The sequence below is a fragment of the Populus trichocarpa genome, chromosome 3 (genome assembly GCF_000002775.5).
Source record: "Populus trichocarpa isolate Nisqually-1 chromosome 3, P.trichocarpa_v4.1, whole genome shotgun sequence".
NCBI classification, from domain to species: Eukaryota; Viridiplantae; Streptophyta; class Magnoliopsida; order Malpighiales; family Salicaceae; genus Populus; species Populus trichocarpa.
Genome location: NC_037287.2, coordinates 8,481,074 through 8,504,091, shown reverse-complemented (window position 1 = coordinate 8,504,091; position 23,018 = coordinate 8,481,074). Strand labels below are relative to the sequence as shown.

General features: G+C 33.2%; 2 protein-coding genes across 2 annotated transcripts; both read left to right on the top strand.

The window, feature by feature from the left end:
* The first annotated feature begins 1,242 nt into the window (after positions 1–1,242).
* On the top strand, positions 1,243–2,447 carry LOC7478380 (aromatic aminotransferase ISS1). The gene has a single exon (XM_024596404.2). It carries the CDS (start codon positions 1,446–1,448, stop codon positions 1,899–1,901), a length of 456 nt encoding a protein of 151 aa, XP_024452172.2. The 5' UTR covers positions 1,243–1,445; the 3' UTR covers positions 1,902–2,447.
* A 4,014-nt stretch (positions 2,448–6,461) lies between these two features.
* LOC7478381 (katanin p60 ATPase-containing subunit A1) lies at positions 6,462–12,793 on the top strand. Its single transcript, XM_002303238.4, has 7 exons — positions 6,462–6,964; positions 7,057–7,528; positions 9,444–9,638; positions 9,863–10,107; positions 10,482–10,640; positions 10,788–10,875; positions 12,325–12,793. Exons 1-7 carry the CDS (start codon positions 6,822–6,824, stop codon positions 12,604–12,606), a joined length of 1,584 nt encoding a protein of 527 aa, XP_002303274.2. The 5' UTR covers positions 6,462–6,821; the 3' UTR covers positions 12,607–12,793.
* Positions 12,794–23,018: the final 10,225 nt, after the last annotated feature.

Below are 23,018 nucleotides of genomic sequence, written 5' to 3'. Positions count from 1 at the left end.
TGAGAATAGGGAGCACTGCACATTCTTCTTCAAGAATAAGGGTTTGTTTGGTGCAGATTTTAAGGGATTTTATGTAGTTTAGAAATTTGTTTGACAATGCATCTAGGAAATCTTTTTGACTATTTACTTTAGGACAGGAACAGGTTTCCTTTTAAAACTTGTTTTCTGCATTTTCTTTCTTGATTGACCTCAAATGGAAGATCGAAGAAAATGATACTTTCAAGAATTTCCTTTGGCCACTCTTGGAATTTTGAAAATTAAACTCTAGGAAAAAAATTAAAAATCCAATCCCATACTATGAAGTGAAATCATGACTATTGGAATGCCACTATGTCAAGATTCTCAAATACATGTAGCATTATCTGAAAGTCAAACTCAAAGCCTTTTGATGCATTACGTGCTCTGTATTTTTCATCTTCTTGGCATAGATTGGCAATTGATTGATTTGTTTCATGTGGTAAAGGGGGTAGTTTATTGGCAACCACCCAGACAGGCGTTGAATAAGGTGAAAGAACTGGTATGGGAGCCTTCAATTAGCCGTTATGGAGCTGATGAAGGCATTCCTGAACTCAGGGAGGCATTAATGCAGAAGGTATGTGATTCAGAACATTCATGTTTCCAACTGGATGATTTATGCTATGGTTCTGGTCATTGGCATATGAAAGGCAGGCAGAGGTCATTTGATTCTCTGCTCGCTGCTGCATTTCAATTGTTTGATGCTCATGTTGTGATTATTTGAGATGTAATTGTTTCTGTCGTTTGGTCACTGTTATCTGTTAATACCCTCTCTATTATTTTAGTAACTTTACCTCCTTTACTTCTTAGTGGAGCTGTTCACTTGGTTAGAAATTGGAATTCCTGGAGCCTTAACAATCTTACCAAAAGCTACATGCCCTTGGTATTGAAAATTTGTTAACACATTATCTAATACCTTCTTTCTCTTTGTTTAGCAGTTGTGAAAGGAAATAAGATGGTGAACTCTTCAGTTATGGTTACTGCAGGTGCAAATCAGGTGTTTCCGGGATTCTTAAACATATGTTACTCATTCCCAGAAGCATTTAGGTTTACGAGAAGAGTAAAAAGTCAAGAATCATGTCTGTAAAACTTTATTTTCCAGTATATTATTTCGTTGAGTTGGTAGAAATAGTTGTTCTTTCTGTTCTATAACCAGCTCAATCCACATATGTTCTAGAATATGAATTATTGTTATGTTCTCAATTACAGGCATTCGTAAATCTTGTTCTAACGTTATGTGATGCTGGGGATTCGTAAATCTTTTTGTAACTAAGAAGTAATGTTGATTGCCTTGGAGCTGGGCTTCAGGGAGGTCTGACTTTTTTGCAACCAGGGGTACTAGTAACCCCGTTTGGTAGTGTGGTGCACCACATTACCAAACACACTATAATTGATGTCTGCTCTTGAAGTCAATACCAGCTAAATGTGTAATGCCTGCAGGTAGCATATCCATCAGGAGTGGAAGGTTTCCAAACTCAACTTCTCAAGACAACAGACCAATATGTGCTTCAATACTGTCACAGCACATAGCCCTCTATTCTTTAGAAATGGGACCTGAGTGGGTGACCAAGCAGGTGAAAGACCACGTCAAGAACAGAGATATAATTCTGGAAGCACTTTCCCCGTTGGGCGAAGGAGCTGTGAAAGGTGGAGAAGGTGTAATTTACCTATGGGCAAAGCTTCCAGAACAGGATGTGGATGATGATAAGGTTGTTCGCTGGCTTGCAACGAGGCACGGGGTGCTTGTGATTCCAGGAGGTGCATGTGGATGTCCTGGGCATCTTAGCATCTCTTTGGGATGCCTGACAGAGAATAATTGTAAGGCTGCTGCAGAGAGACTGAGGAGAGGATTGGAAGATTTGCTAAGCAATGGAATTGTGGAGTGACACTAATCATTTTTACAGTGAATAACTTCAAGATTGAAAGCCAGAAAGGCCGGTTTGGCGTGACCGGCGCCGTGGCGTGCATTTGAATAAGAAGAGGGTGTCTGGCTGTACATGAAGAATTAAATTATCTGATGTTCTTACGTTGATAGTCATGTTGTTATCAAATGAAGGTACTTCAAAATTGGCAGAGACACATTGATCATTGATATCAAAAGAAACCGATGCAAAGTGAGTGGTTCTGATGAAAATAGTTCAAATGACAGCAGTGAAAGACAATACATAATATTCTATAATGAGGACAACGTAAATATGCTCTGTCTGTTCTTTCCATGCGTGCCGTGGTATTCAGCTTCAAATGAAAGAAGAAGAAGAAAAGGGGAAGAAAGACACTTTGAATTATGGCAAAAACCTGAAAGTAATGTTCCATGCCATGATGATATCTATTTTCTAACAGAAATGGCGAAAGAAGAAAGCATGCAATGATGAGCCCTCGCATTTGTGGTTAAAAACAAAGAAAAAGTTGAAAGTGAAACGTTTCGAAACAACGGTTGGTCATTCTTTCTTCTTCCTTTTCATTTTAAATCCTCGAGGCGAGGAAGAAAAGGGGAAAAAGGGGAGGAGTGGTGGCGGTGGGTGAAACGAAAACGTAAGATTTGGAATTTTGAAAAATGTTGGATATATAGATGATGGGTTGGATCTAACTATAAATAATGGGCCCCACGTAAACCCTAACGGCCAGCAATCCCTTCCTTACACCATCAAAACGCTGGATTGCGAACAGTATGATCATAATTTACTGTAAAATAATTATTTTACCTTTTATAAACTAAAGGATTGAACACACACTCGGGATAAAGTAGTGTTTTCATATTTTATTGTATAATATAATTATGCCAATACCCTTGGATAAAAACACAACTAATTTCTTAGGGGTATTTTGAAATTTTCACATTTTTTATACAGTTTTATTACTGAATAGCCCTTGGATCAACTTTTATTTTTCCCCAAGGTTAAGGGACATTTTTGGTTTTTTGGCCTCAATTTGTTTTTTGCAATTATTGTGTGAGGTCAAAGGTGTGCTGGTATTTTGATTAAAAAAAAAAAAATTGAAGGCGTTGGTGCCTTTTAGGAGGTGCATGTAATGTCTCCCAATGGTCGCAAGTCGCCTTCCAGAATGGTGTATGAAGCCTTGCACCACCCTTTACACGGTGGGCCGGAGCCTGTCATCCCCCGGGTCACGGCGAAGCTCCAACGATAATTTTTCTCCTCTCCTCTCTTTTCTCTCTCTTCTACCTCCGATTTATTTGTTTTTCAATTTTAACCTTGACATTTGAAATTTTATGTTTTTATTTTATCAAATTTGATCCTTATTCTTTTAATTTATATTTATTTTGCTTTTGATATTTTTTCTGATTGGATTTTATTTTTCGATTTAATCCCTAATCGTTTGATTTTAATTTATTTTTTGTTGAATTTGATCTTCATTCTTATGATTGCAATTTCTTTATTTTGAGTTATCTTCTTGATTAATTGTTTTTTTTTGTTGAAAATTTCATTATTCATTATTTAATTTTCATATAATATTTGGTGTTTATGTTTTTATCATGCTTTTAAAACCCAACCCGGGATTTGACCTCCATCATGTCTCGGGTCACAAGTTGGGTCCAATGACCAAGGTTACTGGGGTCAATCATATTTTTTATTGTGCATGAAGTAAAAATGATATTATTTTGATAAAAAAAAGTAATGAAGCAAAAATTCAATTATTATCCTTTTTGTTTTTATTGGTTTTTCTTTGTTTTGAATTTTTTTTAGATTTTTTTTCAGCTTCATCCCTTTCCATTTGATTTTATTTTGTTTTTATATCAGATAAGGTACTCATTCACTTGATTTTTTTATCCCTTTCCTGTTTTTTTCTTCCAAATCTATCTCTCAACATTTTTTTTTTCAGATTTTGTCCTTATTTTTTAATTGTTTTTTTATCCTTTTCTTTTTTGTTTCTTTCAATTTTATTCTTCGGCATTTTATTTCATTTGTTTTTTTATCTAATTTTGGTTGTTATTCTTTTAATTGTTCTTTTTTTATCCTTTATCCTTTTTTCTTTTAATTTTCAATTTGATCCCTCGTCATTTTATTTCATTAGTATCAGATTTTGTCCTTATTATTTTGATTAATATTTGTTTTTTTTATTTTATTTTATGATGGTTAAGAATTTTGTTTAAGATTTGTTTTTTTGTTTTTTGTATGGTCATTTCAGTTTAATGAACAAAATTGTTGGTTTTGAAGATTAGCTTAATTTAAATTTAGTCTTTTTTTAAAAAAAATTTAGCATTTGACATTAAGCTATTGGGATGTAAGCTTTCTATTTTTTTCTCTTTCCTTTCTCTGGGCGCGGGTTAGTCAAGTTAACCCTCATTCCCTAAAGTTATTACCATTTAAATATCTTTTTTTAAGTTAAAAAAAAATTGACCTGCCTCGCGGTGTAGTGCGAGCAATAAAATTTAGTATATATTATATAGGTGGCCCGCGCTACACTGCTGGTCGAGTTAAATTTTTCTAATGCAAAAAAAGGATATCCAGTCGATGATAACCCGATTCAACCTTAATTAATTTAATTAACCCACTATTCACAATAAGAGACAAGGATAAAGAAATTAAACTAAAAAAAAAAGATTTAGAAAAAAATGCCAAAGTTAAATTAAGAAAACATAAAAAAAAAAGTTGAGTTAACCCAGGTTATTTCGACTAACATGTGATCCGGGATGACCCCAAAGAAAGAAAAGCAAAAAAAAAATCACAAAGTTCAAGACTTAATAACCTAATGTAAAATGATAAAATTTAAAAAAAATTTAAAAAAACACAAAAAAAAACCGAGTTAACCCGACTAACCCGTGATATGAGATCATGTTAAAAAATAAAATTTTAAAAAAAGCCTAGAAAAAAAGACCAAAGCTAAATAAAAAAAACATTGAAAAAAAACTGAGTTAACCCGAGTTAACTTAACTATCTTGCGACCTGTGATAGACCTATAGAAAGAAAGGCAGAAAAAATCACAAAGTTCAAGGTCCAATAACCAAATGTCAAAAGATGAAAAAAAAAATTAATTTTAAAAAAAAATGTTAGAAAAATAAACCCAAGTCAATCTAGATTACATCGACTAACCAACAACATACGATACGAGATTGTGATAAAAGAAAGTTAAAAAAGAATCTAGAAAAAAAAACCAAAGTTAAATCAATAAAAAAATATCGAAAAAAACTAGAGTTAACTCAGGTTAACTTAACTAACTCGTGACTCGAGATAACCTTATTGAAAGGAAAGCAAAAAAAAAAAAAAAATACAAAACTAAAGGCCCAATAATCTAATATCAAATGATAAAATTAAAAAAATCACTATAAAAAAAAACATCGAAAAAACCCCGATTTAACATGAGTTAACTTGGCTCACAATTCGGGATATGAGGATCAAATTTGTTATAAAAATAACAAAACAAAATTCTTAATCATCAAAAAATAAAAAATAAAATAAATAGCAATCAAATAATGAGGATCAAATTTGGTATGAAAATTAAATGAAAGAAAATAATCAAGGATTAAATTGAAAAGTAAAAAATTAAGAAAGTGATAAAAAAATAGCAATAAAACGAATGAAGATCAAAATTGAATACAAAAAATAAATGAAATAAAATATTAAGGAATAAAATTAAAAAACATAAATGAAGAAAGAAAGGGATAAAAAAATATCAATAAAAAGAATGAGGACCAAAATTGAATACAAAAATTAAATCAAATAAAATGTTGAGAGAAAAAATTGAAAAACATAAATAAATCAAGAAAGGAATTAAAAAAATTGCAATCAAAAGCAAAACAAATAACAATAAAAATAATAAGGATCAAATTAAAAAATCAATAAAAAGAGAACTTTCGTATTTTTTCAAGGAGAAGAGAGAGAAATGAGGGACGAAAAGAAAAAAGTCCACCAAAACCATGCCAGTGGTCGAACATTGGTACACGCCACTCACTAGAAAGACCTTGGTGAGCTGTTCCAAATGCCACCATAAAAGATGGTGTTGAGCTGTTGGAGGAGCCCGCACTTGTTGCTAGAAAAGTTGGGCTCCTTCCACTCAAATATGCTAACAACTTTTTATTTTTTATTTTTTTTACATGTACTAAAAGACCAAACTGACCTTTACTCAACTTGAAATTAAAAAAAATCCTAGACAACAACTTCGTAATTTTGCCTTGAAGGGTAATTTAGATATTTTAATGTGTTATTTAAATTAAAAATTAAAAATTAAAAATTAAAAAAATATCCCTACACAACAGTTATTTTAAATTTTATTTTTAAGTATATTTGAGTGCCAAAAGAAAATACTAATTTACTTCTATTCAATTTTATAATAATAAATATATATAATAGAAAAACTATATTGCCCCCAAACTAAGTTATTTGAATTTGTCAATAAAAGGCAAATTTATTAATTCACTGTGCAAGTCCGTGAGGGTGTCCGTAGTGAAACATGACATCATAACCATCTTCAATACAAAAGAGAGAGAGGCCCGGACTCTACCGTCCCATTTTATTTGTAATAAACAAACCTACACTTAATTTATAAGAAACGTCACCGTTTCTTGTATCCATAATAATAGAAAAAAATCTTTTAGCAGTCCACATATCCCAGGATCCTCCTCCTCCTCCTCCGCCGTAAACCACACACGACACAAAGTTATTACTTCACCAGGACTAGAAAGACTCAACACACCAAACACACACATTAGAACTACAAGAAGAAGAGGGAAGCAAGCAAGCAAGGTCAATCCTGTAATTTTCATTGAGATCAACCCCCCAAACTAGCCGGAGCCTGGAGTCGAGAGGTAATGAAAGGCTAGAAATTAGGGATTCTATTGTGAGAAAGCAAACATGGTAGGGAGTGGGAGTTCACCAGCAACGGCGGCGCTAAGTGGCTTACAAGATCACTTGAAATTGGCAAGAGAATATGCTCTTGAAGGCCTCTATGACACTTCCATTATCTTCTTCGATGGTGCCATTGCTCAGATCAACAAGTATCTAAACCCACACAAACATGCTCTATCTCTTTCTGCTTCTGCTTATAAATAGTTGTTTGGATCTAAATTAATAATGTTTATTTTCTCAGGCATCTAACGACGCTTGACGACCCTTTAATTCGTACAAAATGGATGAATCTGAAGAAATCCCTTTCCGAGGAGACTGAAATTGTAAAACAATTGGATGCTGATAGAAGGGCTTTTAAGGAAGCTCCTGCTGCCAGGCGCGTTGCTTCTCCCCCCATTCATGCTAAATCCTCCTTTGTTTTCCAGCCATTAGATGAGTACCCTACTTCCTCTGCCGCTCCCATCGATGATCCTGATGTTTGGAGGCCGCCCAGTCGGGACACTACCAGCAGGAGACCCACTAGAGCTTCCCAAGTAGGTTTAAGGAAGTCGCCACAAGATGGGGCCTGGGCTCGTGGTGCTTCCACTAGGACGGGTACCACTGGACGTGGTGCCAAGACCGCTGCTTCAAGTAGGGTGAATTCGGGAGTCAGAGCGTCGACAACTGGAAAGAAAGGCACGGGCACTGGAAAATCTGGAAGAGGAGACTCAGCTGTAAGTTGTCTCCTGTCCATGGTGGTACAAGTATTTGCAGCATTCTTCACTATTTATTCTAAAAAAAAAGTGAAATAGTGTTTGCCTTTGCTGGCATATTCTGCTTTGGAGTTTGCGAATTCTTTTGCCCCAGCTTAAATTTATGTTAATTGGATGTCAAAATTTATGGCTCTAGCATCTGGAAATGCATTTTGTCGTGTAGAAACTCAATATATATATATATATATATATATATATATATATATATATATATATATTAGATTGGAATTTCTATGGTGCTAATATACACGATGCAAATGACAAATATTGGCAAGCAGGAAACAATACCTGTGGTAGAATAGAATTGGCTGAATTCTTTTGTTGTCCTTTTGTTTTGCTTCTGTTTGGATAGTCTTTAGATCTTTCTCTTAAGTAAGATTTTGAATTTAGTAATGAATCTTGGATTTTTTCGAGGGGAGTGGAAGAGGTTTTATTTTGTGGGTTTTGGAAGGCAGAAAGATCATGACATTTTATAGCGATGTGCTGTCAGTGCTATCATTTGGCGCATTTGGATGGAGAGGAATGAGAGGATTTTTAATTACCATCTCTTGTTAAAGAAGCTGTTGTGCGATAGGATATGCTTCTTGGCTTCATTGTAGTGTCATGATTTTGAAGGCACTTCTTTAGCAGATATACAAATGGATTGGAGTGCTTTATTATTTTGAACTAGATTACTGTTTCTTTTTGTTATTTGGGAGGTTGTCTGATTCTCTTTTTGTAAATTATTCTCTTCCATCACTGTAATAAATTTTATTTTATTTATCTAAAATGAAAACGAAAAAGAAAAGTACATGTGGCTGTATTCTGTTTAGTTTTATCCTAACAGGAGTTTGTCTTTCAAATGTTTCTCAGATATTAGCATTGCAGATGTCCACAAATTCTCCCTTTTCAACTTTATATTTTGTCAAACAAGTTTAGTTTTGATTTCAATGTATTTACCCTTGTTATGACTCTTTAATAGAATGATTAGGTGATAGAGGAGGGAAGAAAAACCATATTTGCTTGGGGATGGAAATGTAACAAGGAAGTGGGGTTAATAGAAACCTGTTTTCCACTCAAACCTCTCCTTTTCAACCTTCTCAATTGAGTTCCAGTGGGGGATATGTAAATTTGAATGAAAACAGTCTCATGACCCTGTTTTTTGATATAATTATCGCCTTTTTTTTCTCCTAGGACCTGTTTTCCACTCAAACCTCTCCTTTTCAACCTTCTCAATTGAGTTCCAGTGGGGGATATGTAAATTTGAATGAAAACAGTCTCATGACCCTGTTTTTTGATATAATTATCGCCTTTTTTTTCTCCTAGGACCCAGGAGTCGAAGCATATTCTTTTAGTTCTTCTGTACTTGTTATGTGTATTCAATTCTTATTAGTCATGTCATGTGCATATCATGGCACTATTAGGTTGTTTGCTGGATATTGATAAGAAAGGAGGGGGTTGTCGTGTTTTTTTATAGGATTTAACTGCTAGATAGTTGGAATAATCATGGCAACATTGTTCAGATGGTAAATGAAGACCTGTTTGATGACATCACAAACAGAATGCATGTGGTTACGGAGAACAACATAGTAATGTTGGAATTACGAAGAAAGTTATAGGCCCAATATTTGCTAATTTGTAGAGTATTCCTATTTTATATAATCAGATGGATTGCACCGACACCTTTTCATGGGGTTCTTTTCTTTTTTGCTTTTCAATTTTTTTAAACTATTTGTGGAATGTTTAGTCTATATTACTCTTGTCATTTGGTGTCACACATAGTGATTTAACATAAGATTCCTAGTAATAAATATGATGTGAATTATACTTTATTATATTTGTTTCATGTCTAGATTTGTGTTCATCATGTGAACTTATTTGCAAGTGCAATTGCTAGAATGGTGATGCTGAAGATGGAAAGAGGAGGCCACAATATGAGGGACCAGATCCTGACTTGGCTGAGATGCTTGAAAGGGATGTCTTGGAAACTACTCCTGGTGTAAGATGGGATGATGTTGCAGGACTCAGTGAAGCAAAAAGACTTCTGGAGGAAGCTGTTGTCCTTCCTTTGTGGATGCCTGAATATTTCCAGGTATTCTTACATGGTTGAAGCTGAATTATAATTGTAGTTTGCTTTCTCATCATGTGGTGTTTCTAGGTTCTTTATGTTATAAATTCTGCACATCATGTTTTTTTTTGGAATTGAGATGATATCTTACCATATGCTGAAATATGTTTTTATCAACATAGATCCTTGGTCTTGCTAATGTTACAGGCCTTTTCATTTCTTGTCTTAATTATATTTTTTGTGGGTAGGGAATCAGGAGACCTTGGAAAGGCGTTCTTATGTTTGGCCCTCCTGGTACTGGGAAGACGCTACTTGCTAAAGCTGTTGCTACTGAGTGTGGTACAACATTTTTCAATGTTTCATCTGCTACATTAGCTTCAAAATGGCGTGGGGAGAGTGAACGGATGGTTCGGTGCTTGTTTGATCTAGCACGAGCTTATGCACCAAGTACAATTTTCATTGATGAGATTGATTCTCTATGCAATGCTAGGGGGTGAGTTTATCATCCATTCTCATGAAGGTCAAAGTTTCAGTACACTATGATTGCATGCTATATCCCTAAATCTTTTATCATGATAGGCATTTTAATCTGCATTAAAATTTGATGTGCTCTGTATATGTCGCAAGTATGGGAAGTTGATGTATAAATTCTAATTTGAATCGTTAATACACCTATAGTCTCTCTCTTTCTCTCTCTCTCTCTCCCACACGCACACGCTCACGTGCGCCCACACACACAGATCTCTTCCTGCTCATGAATTCAGATTCTTGAAGTTGTTTGCTCTGCTGTGTATGAACTGATTGTTGAACTCATTTTTTTTCCATCATTAAGATTGAATCTGGTTTTGTATGACTTCAATTCTTCAGGGCTTCAGGGGAACATGAATCATCTCGAAGGGTCAAATCTGAACTTCTGGTTCAGGTAGATGGTGTAAACAATAGTTCCACTGGCGAAGATGGCAGTCGGAAAATAGTGATGGTTTTAGCTGCTACTAACTTTCCTTGGGACATAGATGAAGCACTGAGGTTTGTTCATTGTCTTCTCGTAAATATTTTTGAGATTTTCTTGCATTCTGGAATTCTAAGATCTATCCTAAATGGCAATCTGTCCAAGATGTTATACAGCATCCTCATTACTCTGGTTTTCTCTTATGTGATGTAAATGCAATGCAGGAGGAGGTTGGAAAAGCGTATATATATTCCACTTCCAAGTTTTGAGAGTCGTAAGGAGCTTATTAGGATCAATTTGAAAACTGTCGAGGTAAATTGATTGTGCCAATTGATATTGTATTTTGCAGTGTTATTAGATTAAGGTCTTTATCCACTTCGATTCATGGTATATAATACAGAGCCTGGATCAAGGTAAATCATTCTTTGTGCTGTTATTGTTAGGCCGCACTTCACTTTGTCACCTGCTGCTATTGATCTATGATACCTTTAGCCCTTTCCTTTGTTTTGTTCCCCTTTCCTTTTAAGAATAATGACAATTGTGTAAATAATTCTTTCGAACAACATTACTTTTTGCGAGAGTAGGCAAATATCTCTCTAAAAGTAGGAATAAACTGTAACATGGAATTTGCTCATTTCATTTTATGTAGTAAACAACTGTATGATTGTTTGAAGGAAATTCCTTCACTTGATAATACACCATGTAATTGAGCATGTAATCAAAATCTATATGATGGTTTGATGGAAATTCCTTCACTTAATAATAAACTATGTAATTGAGCGAACGTTGAGGTTAAACTGCCATGCTAAGCGGCATAAGGTGGCAAATGGAAACTGGAAGTGGACAATAGCTGAGTAGGGTTCTGCATGATTCCAATTTGAATTATTCACAAGTGACAGTTTTTAGTTTCTAGTTTGGTTTTTTATTTTTGAATGAAGGAGTAAAGAGAATATAAGAAAAATCCGAATCATACAAATAGTTAGCCTGATTCACTTGTCTATGGTACCAAATCCAGTCAATTGTTGTGGATAACAAAGAGTTGAATGAAAGGGCTGCATTATCTGTCATTTGTAAATTTTGTGAGGCCGTTGTTAGGTAACCTCGATTAGCCAGACATTGGGATGTTTGGAAAGAGAGCACTGTGCCAGAAGGTGCAGATTGATTAGCCATTGTAGATTTATTGCAAGAACTTCCGATCAATGTCTGTAGGCTACTCATTTGGATGCTCTTGACTTTGGGTCATAACTCATAACACATACAGTACCTAAACATGGATTTAACTTTGGGTCATAACTCATGACACATGTTACTTAAACATGGATTTAGCATTTAGAACATAGAGCTACACATTCAATAGACCATATTTGATATATCTTCATAATTTCATGCAACAGCATTGATACTATGAAGCCATTGTGATGATTTTCAATAATTCCGCGGTTATAAAATGGCTTAATATATCATTTCTTGATCATATGATCTGCACTCTTATACTTGTTTGGTTGCATGACAAACTCATTCTGTCTGTGTGACCTACTGTCATTTCATTCAAAATATCTTTCCAGGAATAAGATCCTTGATTTATGTAGAGCTCAAGTTGGTTCTTGGGTTTGTTTCTATTCCCTTATTTTGCTGTTCAGTGTTGTTACCAAGGTTCCCTGTAAATGACAATCTCAACCATGCTAGTCCATTTGATGCCTTCAATGTGAAGCGTGGAGCAACCATAAAGAGTACACATCGATTAACATTGTTAATGTACAGGTGTCCACTGATGTCAATATTGATGAGGTTGCTCGCAGGACAGATGGATACAGTGGAGATGATCTAACTAATGTTTGCAGAGATGCTTCTTTAAATGGGATGAGGCGAAAGATAGCGGGCAAGACACGAGATGAAATTAAGAACATGCCTAAGGACGAGATTTCAAACGATCCTGTTGCAATGTGTGATTTTGAAGAAGCCTTGCGGAAGGTTCAGCGCAGTGTTTCCCCATCAGATATCGAGAAGCATGAGAAGTGGTTCTCGGAATTTGGATCAGCCTGAGGGAGATGAGACCCATCTTGAGATGAAGACTCCTGCTGATTGGTATTTTCTTTACACTTGTTTCACTGGGAATGATATTTGTATTTTGGCATTGATTTGATTGATTGTAACCCATTTGTTGGAAAGGGCTAATATTATTGTGTTGTTACTGTAACCTCCTGTAATGTAATGGAATTCCTTTTGACAACCTTTTGCCCGCTTGGCTGGATAAATACAGTGCTGATTTAACCAATTACACTGGAAAAGAATAATCTATGGCATAACTAGTAGTGATTGACAAATGCCCCTTGTTGCAGGTTGTATAGAATTTTCCCCTGAGCTAATTAACGATGTGTTTGGGAGAGCAAAAAATGTCGGGGAAGAAAAGGAAAGGAAATAAAATTTTGGGGAATGTGATTTTTTATTGTTCGGAAGGTGAGGGAGGCATGAAAATGGAGAGGAAATTGGGGAGAAAATTTTGTTGTTGGTCCACAACACCCTCTCCAAGCGGACATAAATCAATCATAAGAATATTGCTTTAAGCTGTGATTGGGATTGACAAGTGTTTTTGAAAAAAATTATTTTTATTTTATTTTAAATTAATATATTTTTAATGTTTTTATATCGTTTTAATATATTGATATTAAAAATAAATTTTTTAAAATAAAAAAATATTATTTTAATGTTTTGAAATGAAAAACATTTTAAAAAGCAAACATTACTATACTTTCAAACACTCTTTAAATTAACAGTGTTCATTAATTAATTAATTTATTTTTTACCAAGTTTTAAGTATGCTAAATGTACTCACTAAAAGTTTTAATACTGAATCTAATAATAAAACCTATTTTTTAGTAATTTTATTTTTTGAAATTTGATCAAATATATTCTTTTTTAAATAATTTGATGAGATGAAATTTTTTATTTTCAATTAAAAGATTTATGTACAAATAAAAGAATCATGAAATAAATAACTATATGTAAAGGGAAATTTTAAATTCCAAAGCTTATAAATAAATAAATAAATAATTTTATTTTTTCTGTTGCATCAAGTCTGATGATTATACTCACCCTTGAAATAAGCATAAACGTTTAAAAATTGTTTTCCTTTAGGAACTATGTTTTTTAGTTTTAAGATTATAATCTTTTATGGTCCTTCTAATTTAATATATTTTTTCTATGTTTTCAATGTAAACTGTGTTAAAGAAAAAAATAATTTTGTATCTTATATTTTTAAATTTAAATAATTTTTATTTGAAACTTTTAATTGGAACAGAAGTTTGATATTTTATTTGATCTAATTTCAAGAGTTTAGGGATTAAAAAATCTTTTTTTCTATTTGTTTAGGTAACTTTAATAGGAAATTGATATGTAATTAAAACTCCAAGGAGGACATTGACACAATTGAAACTTAAGAAGAGAAACTAGTTTCTTCCAAAATCTAAGGAGGGGTGAATTGAAATTAACCATTCTTTAATTTATTTTCACATATTTGCCCCTAATCCTTAGAGGTGATAAAAAAAACCGATAAACCGATTAAACCGAAAAAATTAAAAAAAATTAACTGAAAAAATCGAACAAAAAAAAACCGAATAGAATATTTTTTAAAAAATCCGGTTCGGTTCGGTTTCGGTTTTGTAAGGCAGAAACCGGTTAACCCAAACCGAACCGAACCGGTTCAAAAAAAGATACTATAAATAGAAAAAATAATTTGCCCTCCCAGTAACCCTAGCTACCAGCAACCCTCTCTTGCCTCTCTGCCTCTTCCTCTCTCTTTTTCTCTCCCTCTCCCTAGACTTAGAAACACAGAGTGACAGAGATCCAAAACAACCATAAGAGATTCAAAACAACCAGCCAATCACATATGCATCTTCAATCTTGTCAACATTTTCTTAAATGCAGTGAAGATAAAATGTTCAGCTTATCTTGTCAACATTCTTTTTGATATTTTTTATATAATAAAAACATGGGTTTTGTTTTTCAGCTTCTGGGCTTCTGGGTATTCTTTTACATGCAGAGAAGATAAGATTTATCTGTATAAAAAGATTTGGGGTTTTGATTTTAAAAAATCGAGTTTGGATTTTTGGCATTTGGATATTTGAAAAATATAGGAAAAACCATGTTTATTTTGCAAGAAATTTAGGGTTTTGATTTATAGCAGAGTTTTGGATTTGGGATGTTGATTTTATTTTTATTTTTTAATTGAAATCAGTGGTGTTGATTTTTGGCTTTTGGTTGTTTGCACAATGCAGGGGAAACAACATTTGTGAAAAGGCATCTTACTGGCGAGTTCGAGAAGAAATATGAGTGTATAGGTTTTCTCGGTTTTTTGAAATCAAGAACCGAATCGAACCGGACCGAAACCGGTCGGTTTGACTCGGTTTCGGTTTTTTTTTAAAAAACCGGTTTGGTTGTTTTTTAAGGTAAAAACAGAATCGAACCGAAAATGATTACCCCTACTAATCCTCCATGTCCAATATACATTGCGCACGAGATAAAGACATATCTATAATGAAAATCCACAGAAATTTTCATGACCAAGTAGATTATAGTGAACAATGTTTGAAGGGACATGGTCTCATGGTTTTAAATAGGGCCACCATCCTAATGACCAAACCAATAAAGATTGAACTAAAGTTTGAGTCATCTCAGATCACTGAAGACTTATATGGTTGTTAATTTTAGGACTCGTGAGATTAATCGAAATATGCGCAAGCTGACCTGATACCCACATTAATTCAAAAAAAAAAAAAGATTGAACTCTTCGAGTCAATGTTGAGGAGCGAAACCCGTCACCTGTTTATAATTTGAACTAGTAATTGTCATTGCTGGGTAACATCTACAATATAGTTCTGGAAAACTTGACACTTCTTTTTTTGATATCATTGGAAATTTTGAGCTCATTACATACTGTAATTAGAAGAGATGTCAGAAGATGGATATCATGAAAAAGTGATTTCAACAAATTTGATCTGAAATTAGCTATAGAGCAACAAATTTAACTTTATGCATGGCCCATTTTGTCGTGTCATTGAATTTGGATTAATTGTTTGCATCAGTTCTTGTTTATATCATAAGAGCAATGTAAAGGGAAAATGTGCTTAATAATCATCTACATGTCTGTGGAGCTATCTAATTTGTTCATCCAAAACACTCCTTTTCCTCCTAATCTCAATTTGATGTTTGGACTTGAGAGATCTTACAGCAATATTCTTATGATTGATTTCTTGCTCCAATAGCAAGGAGTTACAAGCAAAACAAGCAAATTGTACAAACTTATGAAGGCTGAAGCAGGAACTATATTCTTAATTTTATTTCTTTTAGCTTTATAATTAACACAATTTGTCTCTGCTGTGTGGTTAAAATTGACGTTCAAAGACAATAATTCCCCTCTTTGCATCGCTTGTCTCGCCCGAAGGGGGCTTAAATTGCTCCTCCCTGCCACCATTCTGCAACACTTGTCCCGAGTGCATCGGAATTAGGAAGAGGACAACTGCTACAGTAATGAACTTTGGGCAGTCACAATGCAAGAATAACACGTATTTAGGATAATATTGTTCTTTCAGTCGAATTCATGATTAGTTATTGTTACAAGTTTCATTTTTTTTTAATATTCATAAGATTAAGATTAAGAATAAGAAAAACAACTAATTGAACCAAGTGTTTTACTGCTTCTGTTATTGTTCATTCAATATTTGATCCTTTATTATTCTTTTGTTTTTTTTCCTTTCGTCACCAATGAATGTTTCTTGTTCTTTAGTTCAGTCTTTTTATATTAAGTTCAACTGAGAATGAACTTTATAGTTTGATTCCATTAGCTTAATTTGGGGTTCTCGTGATTTTATAAAAAAATAGCTTGGGTTTTGTTTTACAAATGAGTACAAATAAGAGGAGCTAGCATTGTGGTTGAGGAAAAAAGTTCAACACTTTTATTTGATAGAGGATAGACATAAAAATTGAGGAGGAAAAAAAAAAAAAATTTAATTGTCGGAGACACATCGAAAGTGCATCAATGACATGCACTGCCTTAAAAAAAAGCTCATTTTAAGACAATTCTAATGACATCAAGAAGGCTTCCATTGGAGATCCAAGGAAGCTACATGCACCACTCTAATGTGTCAGCTTTCATCATATACTGGCACTGTGTATTACATGCATCATATTTTTTTTTGTTTTTTTCTTTCAAATTAATCCTTAAATCTATTATAACTCTTCAATTTAATCTTAAATTTCATCCCATTTGAGCCCAATGAAGATCCAACCGGGAAGAGAAGGGAAGGGTGAAAAAAAAGACAAATTGCCAGTTGGGTTAACTTATTGTGGTCATGTAAATGACCATGAATTATGGATTTGATAGGTTAGCCGGGATTGATCGAGGTTAATCCAATATGTCGTTGTTTTAATATTAAAAAAAAAGATATTATCTTTGAATTTTTAAAGTCAAACTGTATTTTTACTAACCAATAGATTTCTTTTTGATCTGTCAAATTAATTAGGTCACATCGTGGTAACTCTCACACGACTCAATTTAAATATTAGATTAGACAGGAGTTAAGTCAGTTGATTTCAAAATTGATTCATTAGATCAAGTTTAGTGATAGTCTCAAAAATTCTTTGTCCTAACTTTTTTTACATTAAAATAAAACATTATTTAAAATCTAGTTTGTCATGAGTTTACATATGTTATTTTAAAAATTAATGTTCACAAGAATGTTATTTACAACTCAAATTCATATATACAACTCAAATTCATATATGCATTGGAGGAGCGCGGAGAATGAAAACAGTATATGAAAAATATTTATTCAAGCTGTGTTCGAGAATGGAATTGAAACTATGTTTTTTAAAAATTTAATTTTTTTGTTTAAAATTAATTTTTTTTATATTTTCAGATTATTTTGATATGTTGATATCAAAAATAATTTTTAAATGTAAAAAAAATATTATTTTAATATATTTATAAATATTTTTTTTTGGAATCATAATCACTATCAATCGCCTTCCACGTACCAAAGAAACGAGAGACTAAACAACAAATTGGGAAGAGCGGAAAAAAACGAGTCAAATTCTGAACAGGACAATAGTATAGGCAGGCAGGTGTCCCTGGAGGTGAGTCTATCAATGTTTTTTTATTGGAAAACCTGCTTTCATAAATGCTCTATAAATTCTTATGACCACCAAGCTTAAGCTTGCTGTGTTCCAAAACCATGAACACATTCAAATTGAACTTCACTCCATTTTCTTTCCATCTTCTTCTCTTCAGTCTCTTGGCATTGACAGTAAATGGCACATTACAAGGTAATCCATGCACCAGTACATTAAACCTTTTCTTTCCCGAGACATCCAGTTAATCATGCAGTTTTGTGAGGCTTTCTTAATCGAAACTTTTCTTGATTTTGGTTATGGGATTTGTGTTTCAAGCTTTTTGATTATGGCTGGTACTGATGGTGTTCTTTTATTCTCTTAATTGATGTGTACAGATGATGTTTGTGCAATGAAAAATTGTGGGGAAGGAGCGTGTAAGGCTTCTAATGCTTCAGTGCTTGGTTTTGACTGCGAGTGTTATTCTGGTTGGAAGAAGATACAGATTGGTCCTTTGACCTTCCCCTATTGTGGTCTTCCCAACTGTGAGTGCCTCTCTCCCTGTCTCTCTCAGGGCGTGCATGTACTGATTAGAATGTGAAGTGCTGATGATCTTTTTCGTTTCTGTGCTAAAATTGATAACGATAATGTCTATGCCAGCAAGTAGAATTTATGTGTTTTGTACACAGCAGAACAGATATATATATATATATATATATATATATATATATATATATATATATATATATATATATATATATATATATATATATATATATATATATATCAGTTCCACTGGATCTCTTCTGCTTGTCCTTGGTTTTGGAAGTGACATACTACCATTTGACAGACGAGTTTTCTAATGCACTATTGTTTTTTTATCTTGTTTCGTACGCCTGATACTTCTTTTTTCCTTTGGGATGCTTGCTTAATTTTAGGCAAGCATTGAAGTATTCCTATAATTTCTACAACACCTTCCTTCTTTGCTGCGATACAGATCCAATTTCAGATGTCTTGATATGTAGTGAAGTGAGATAAGCTAGCTAGAATCAGCAAAACATAATTACCTTCTTTTTTTCCTTATGAATCAAAAACTAGAGAGTGAAGCATTAATGTGAGACGATCGACAATGGCTTCTTGTCCTGGTTGTGACCACGAGCTTTTTTAGCCTGTTATACTTCACCACCATGGCAGAGTACATGGAAATGGAAGTTGACCCATGATTTGTTTTTCAGAAGATTGACACCCATGATCGGTTTCCCATGGGAATGCGAACAATTTCTTGGACGCTAGCCTTTGGGCCAAGTCTTACCAAGTATACATGTGAACAGAGTGGTATGAATGTTTTATTGGATTGGGCCATGAATACATCTAATCAGAAAGGAAAGAACCTCCATTATCTCAAGCTCCCGGCTACTTCTCAAGATGGGAAGGGACGAGCTAGCAATTTTTTTATTGGTTTCTCATTGCAAATGCTGAATCGTTAAATTTTTTATTCTGTTCATGCTGTATCCTGCTTGGTTATTTATTTAATTTTGTGTGCATTTCTCAATCTACAAGAGACTAAATCCAAATCCCATGTCGATTTTTCAATTTAATATGACGTGATAAAGCAACAACCAGATGACAATGTATGCATATGCAGGCACTGTTGACTTTGGATGTGGCAATGGAGCTCCACCACCACCTCCACCTCCACCTCCACCTCCACCGTTCGATCTCTTAAACCGTAAATACTAATGAACATTAGCATATTTGTCACTGAAATTTGAGAAAATTATGCATCTTAAACCTAGACATTCGATCTGTTTTGCAGCCTGTAACCTTGTTTGGTGTGGTGATGGAACGTGCGTGGCTAATGGAACTGGACACATATGCCGATGCAACGAAGATTCTGCAAATTTGTTTAACATGACAGGCTTTGCTTGTTTCAAAAAATGTATGGGTGTGTTGGGGAAATGTGGTGTAAATTATGTTTTTTTAAATTTTAAATGTTTTGTTTAAAATAATTTTTTTATGATTTTAGATTGTTTTGATATGTTGATGTTAAAAATAATTTTTTAAAATAAAATAATTTTATTTTAATATATTGTTAAATAAAAAACACTTTGAACCACCCCAATTATCATAATCCCAAACACACCATAGGAGACTTCCCTTCCCATCATAATTGTTTGTTCATCCAGCTCTAATTGTCTAGATTGTTTCCGTAATCATTTTTATTTTATAAAATTTATTTTAAATTAAATTTTAGGTGTTTTTGAATTTTTTTAATGTCAAAACTAAATTTTTTCTCGGGTATTTTTGGATTTTTAAAATTTCTTATTTGGGTGTCAAAAATAAGTTTTTGTTTTTTAATTTCTGAATGTTTTTGGATTTTTTAATGACAAACCATATATATGTTGGCTTAACAGTTAAATTTCTTTCTATTAAGGTTATTTGGGAGCAGATTGCAGTGATGTTGGATTAGGCAGGTCACCGCCTTCTCCTGCTAGTTCGGCCACTTCAATACTTAATGGTACCACTCTCATCAATATGTAAAATATTTCAATATTTTTGTAGGCTACAGTGAATGATCATGAGTTCTAATTCTTTTTTATTTTTTTTACCCGTTTCATCTATTCGCTGCAAGATAATGCGAGTGGACGAGCTTCTATGAATTAAGTTATATAAAAATTTGAAATTTTCTGCTAATTAAATCAAACAATCTGTGTGACAGGCTTGTTCGAGGCATCAAATCCCTTTAAGCATCTCTGTGCATTATCGACGATATTGTTAGCTCCAGCTTTCCTAACATGGCTTTAGAGACTTCCTGAGCACAGGTGCTCACTGCTCATGATTCTGTTATTGATATGATGTTATTTTTGTGCTGAAAACATTGTATATGGAAATAAAGATTGATCGCCAGGCAGCTTGTTAAGCCATTATCCACTGATATCGATCTAAACTGTTGCGAGAAACCAATGTGCTTGCCCTGCTCTTGCTGTTACTTGTGTTTAAAACCTCTTTAGTCGCTCAGGTGCTCCGCGCGCTAACATTATGAATTATATTTTATTAAGAAATCTGAGTTTGAAGAAAAAAATAATGAAATGGGCTCTCGTTAAATCACTAAAAGTTTTGTTAGAAAATTACAGTGCGTATTTGTTTTTGGTTTTACTAGGTATAAACTTGAGAAAAAACACTGGATGTGAAGTTGGCAAATCATGTTACGGAATTTTGTAGCTAGAGTTCGTTTGTTTTTACATTTCAAAAAAATATTTGAAAAAATTTGAATTTTTTTATGTTTTTTATTTACTTCAAATTAATTTTTAAAACCTTGCGGTTTCTCAACATATATTTCTTCCATCATAAAATCATTTAAAAATACATTTTTAACATCAATTTGAAAAAGTGTAAAGTTGGCATAACAAGCATACTAAAAACATCCTTATTGATTCTAGTCTAGCTACTTGTGCAAAGATTTTTTCATAATCAATATCTTTATCTTGAATATAACTTTTGTCAACTAATCTAGCTTTGTTTCTAACAATTATCCCATGCTTGTCAACATTGCCAGGTCTAGGGACTAGTTCCCACACATAATTTCTTTCAAATTGGTTTAGCTCATCTTGCATAACTAAGATTCAATCATCATGCTTTTTAGCTTCAAGAAATGATTTAGGCTCTATATGCAAAAAAAAAAAAAAAAAAAGCAAATACAAAATGAACATTTATATTTATAAGAGATGCTTTAGTATTAATGCATTCAAAATGATTGCCAAAAACCAACTCGGGATGGTGAGAGCTTACATACCATAACTCTTTTGGTGGTATAAAAAAGTTACCATCTCTGGTTTATTGCTTATGCTTGGTTGGTCTTTGTTCATTCTTTCATTTTTGTCCTCCATTAAAACTCAAATGTTGAACATTTTCATTAATATCATCTAGAATCTTAACAATTTTGTCATTTTAAGTTTCATTAAATGTGACATGCATGAACTCTTCAAGACAAAGTGTTCTATTATTATGAACTCTATATGCTTTGCTTGAGGATGAATAACCAAGAAAAATTTCATCATTGGATTTTGAATCAAATTTATCTAAATTTTGGTCATGCTTGAAAACAAGTCATCTCCGGTCATGAGCTTTGAGTAAGCACCATCCAAAAACCACTCTCCATACTCCTTTGATTCCTCATAATCACTTTCAATTATCATGAAACACATGTTTGTAACATGCTCCTTTTCATCATTTGAACTAGAGTCCGAATCATTACTCCATGTTGGTTTCATTGCTTGTTTATAATGATGATTCTTCTTCTTGTTTTGAAGAAGTGGAAAATCAACCTTGATATGTCCTATTTTGTTGCATTTGTATCATCTAAGTACTTCCTTGCTAGATTCTTATTTCCATCCTTTTTGAAGTTTGAGAATCTTCTATTCCCTTGCTTCTTCCATATAAAATCTTGGAATTGCTTTGTAATTAGTGCAAAGTCCTCTTCAATTTCATCATCATCATCATCATCATCATCATCATCATCATCATCATTATGTTCTTTAACATGATGAACTACTTTGAATGCTAATTTTTTTTTTGGCTTCTCTCCTTGTTCTTGTCTTTTCATGGTAATCTCATATGTCATTAAAGAACCAATGAGCTCATCCAATCAAAGTTTGGTGAGGTCTTCGGCTTCTTGGATGACTGTTACCTTTGCTTCCCAAATCTTTGGCAAGGACCTAAGAATTTCATTCTTGATATCGACATTAATATAAGTCCTACCAAGAGCATCTAAATATTGGTTATAGTAGTCATTCTAGTAAACATGCTAGTTATATATTCATTTGAAATCATTTTGAATAATTCATATTGATGAACTAATGTGTCTATTTTGGATTCTTTAACTTGGTTAGTTTCTTCAAGTGTTATATCTAAAGTATGCCATATGTCTCTAACATTTTTACAATATGTGATTCTATTAAATTTGTTTATACTTAATGCAAAACAGAGAGTATTTATAGCTTTAGCATCAATAAAAAAAATATTTTTTTTTATCACCATTAGTATATTCACTTCTAGCTATTGGAATCATAATACCATCTTCAATTTTGGTAGGTTTATGAGGTCCATTCTCTATGAATAGTCACAAACCATAATCAATATATTAAAGATATATAATTATCTTAGCTTTCCAAAAGACATAATCATTACCATCACAGAAATGTGACCTAGAGGTAGATGATCTTTTATTTTAGAGATTATAGATAGTGGTTCTCATTCTACTTAAAGTCTAAGCAAACTTTATAAATGAGAACTAAGCTCTGATACTAATTGTTGTTCTAAGATTAGGCAATTATAACACCTAAGAAGGGTGA

Bases quoted from the DNA above. Each gene is read 5' to 3' on its own strand.
- LOC7478380 (XM_024596404.2), top strand. From the start codon at position 1,446: ATGCCTGCAGGTAGCATATCCATCAGGAGTGGAAGGTTTCCAAACTCA.
- LOC7478381 (XM_002303238.4), top strand. From the start codon at position 6,822: ATGGTAGGGAGTGGGAGTTCACCAGCAACGGCGGCGCTAAGTGGCTTA. The intron at 6,965-7,056 runs GTATCTAAACCC...TTATTTTCTCAG, and splicing joins GCCATTGCTCAGATCAACAA to GCATCTAACGACGCTTGACG. The intron at 7,529-9,443 runs GTAAGTTGTCTC...TGCAATTGCTAG, and splicing joins CTGGAAGAGGAGACTCAGCT to AATGGTGATGCTGAAGATGG.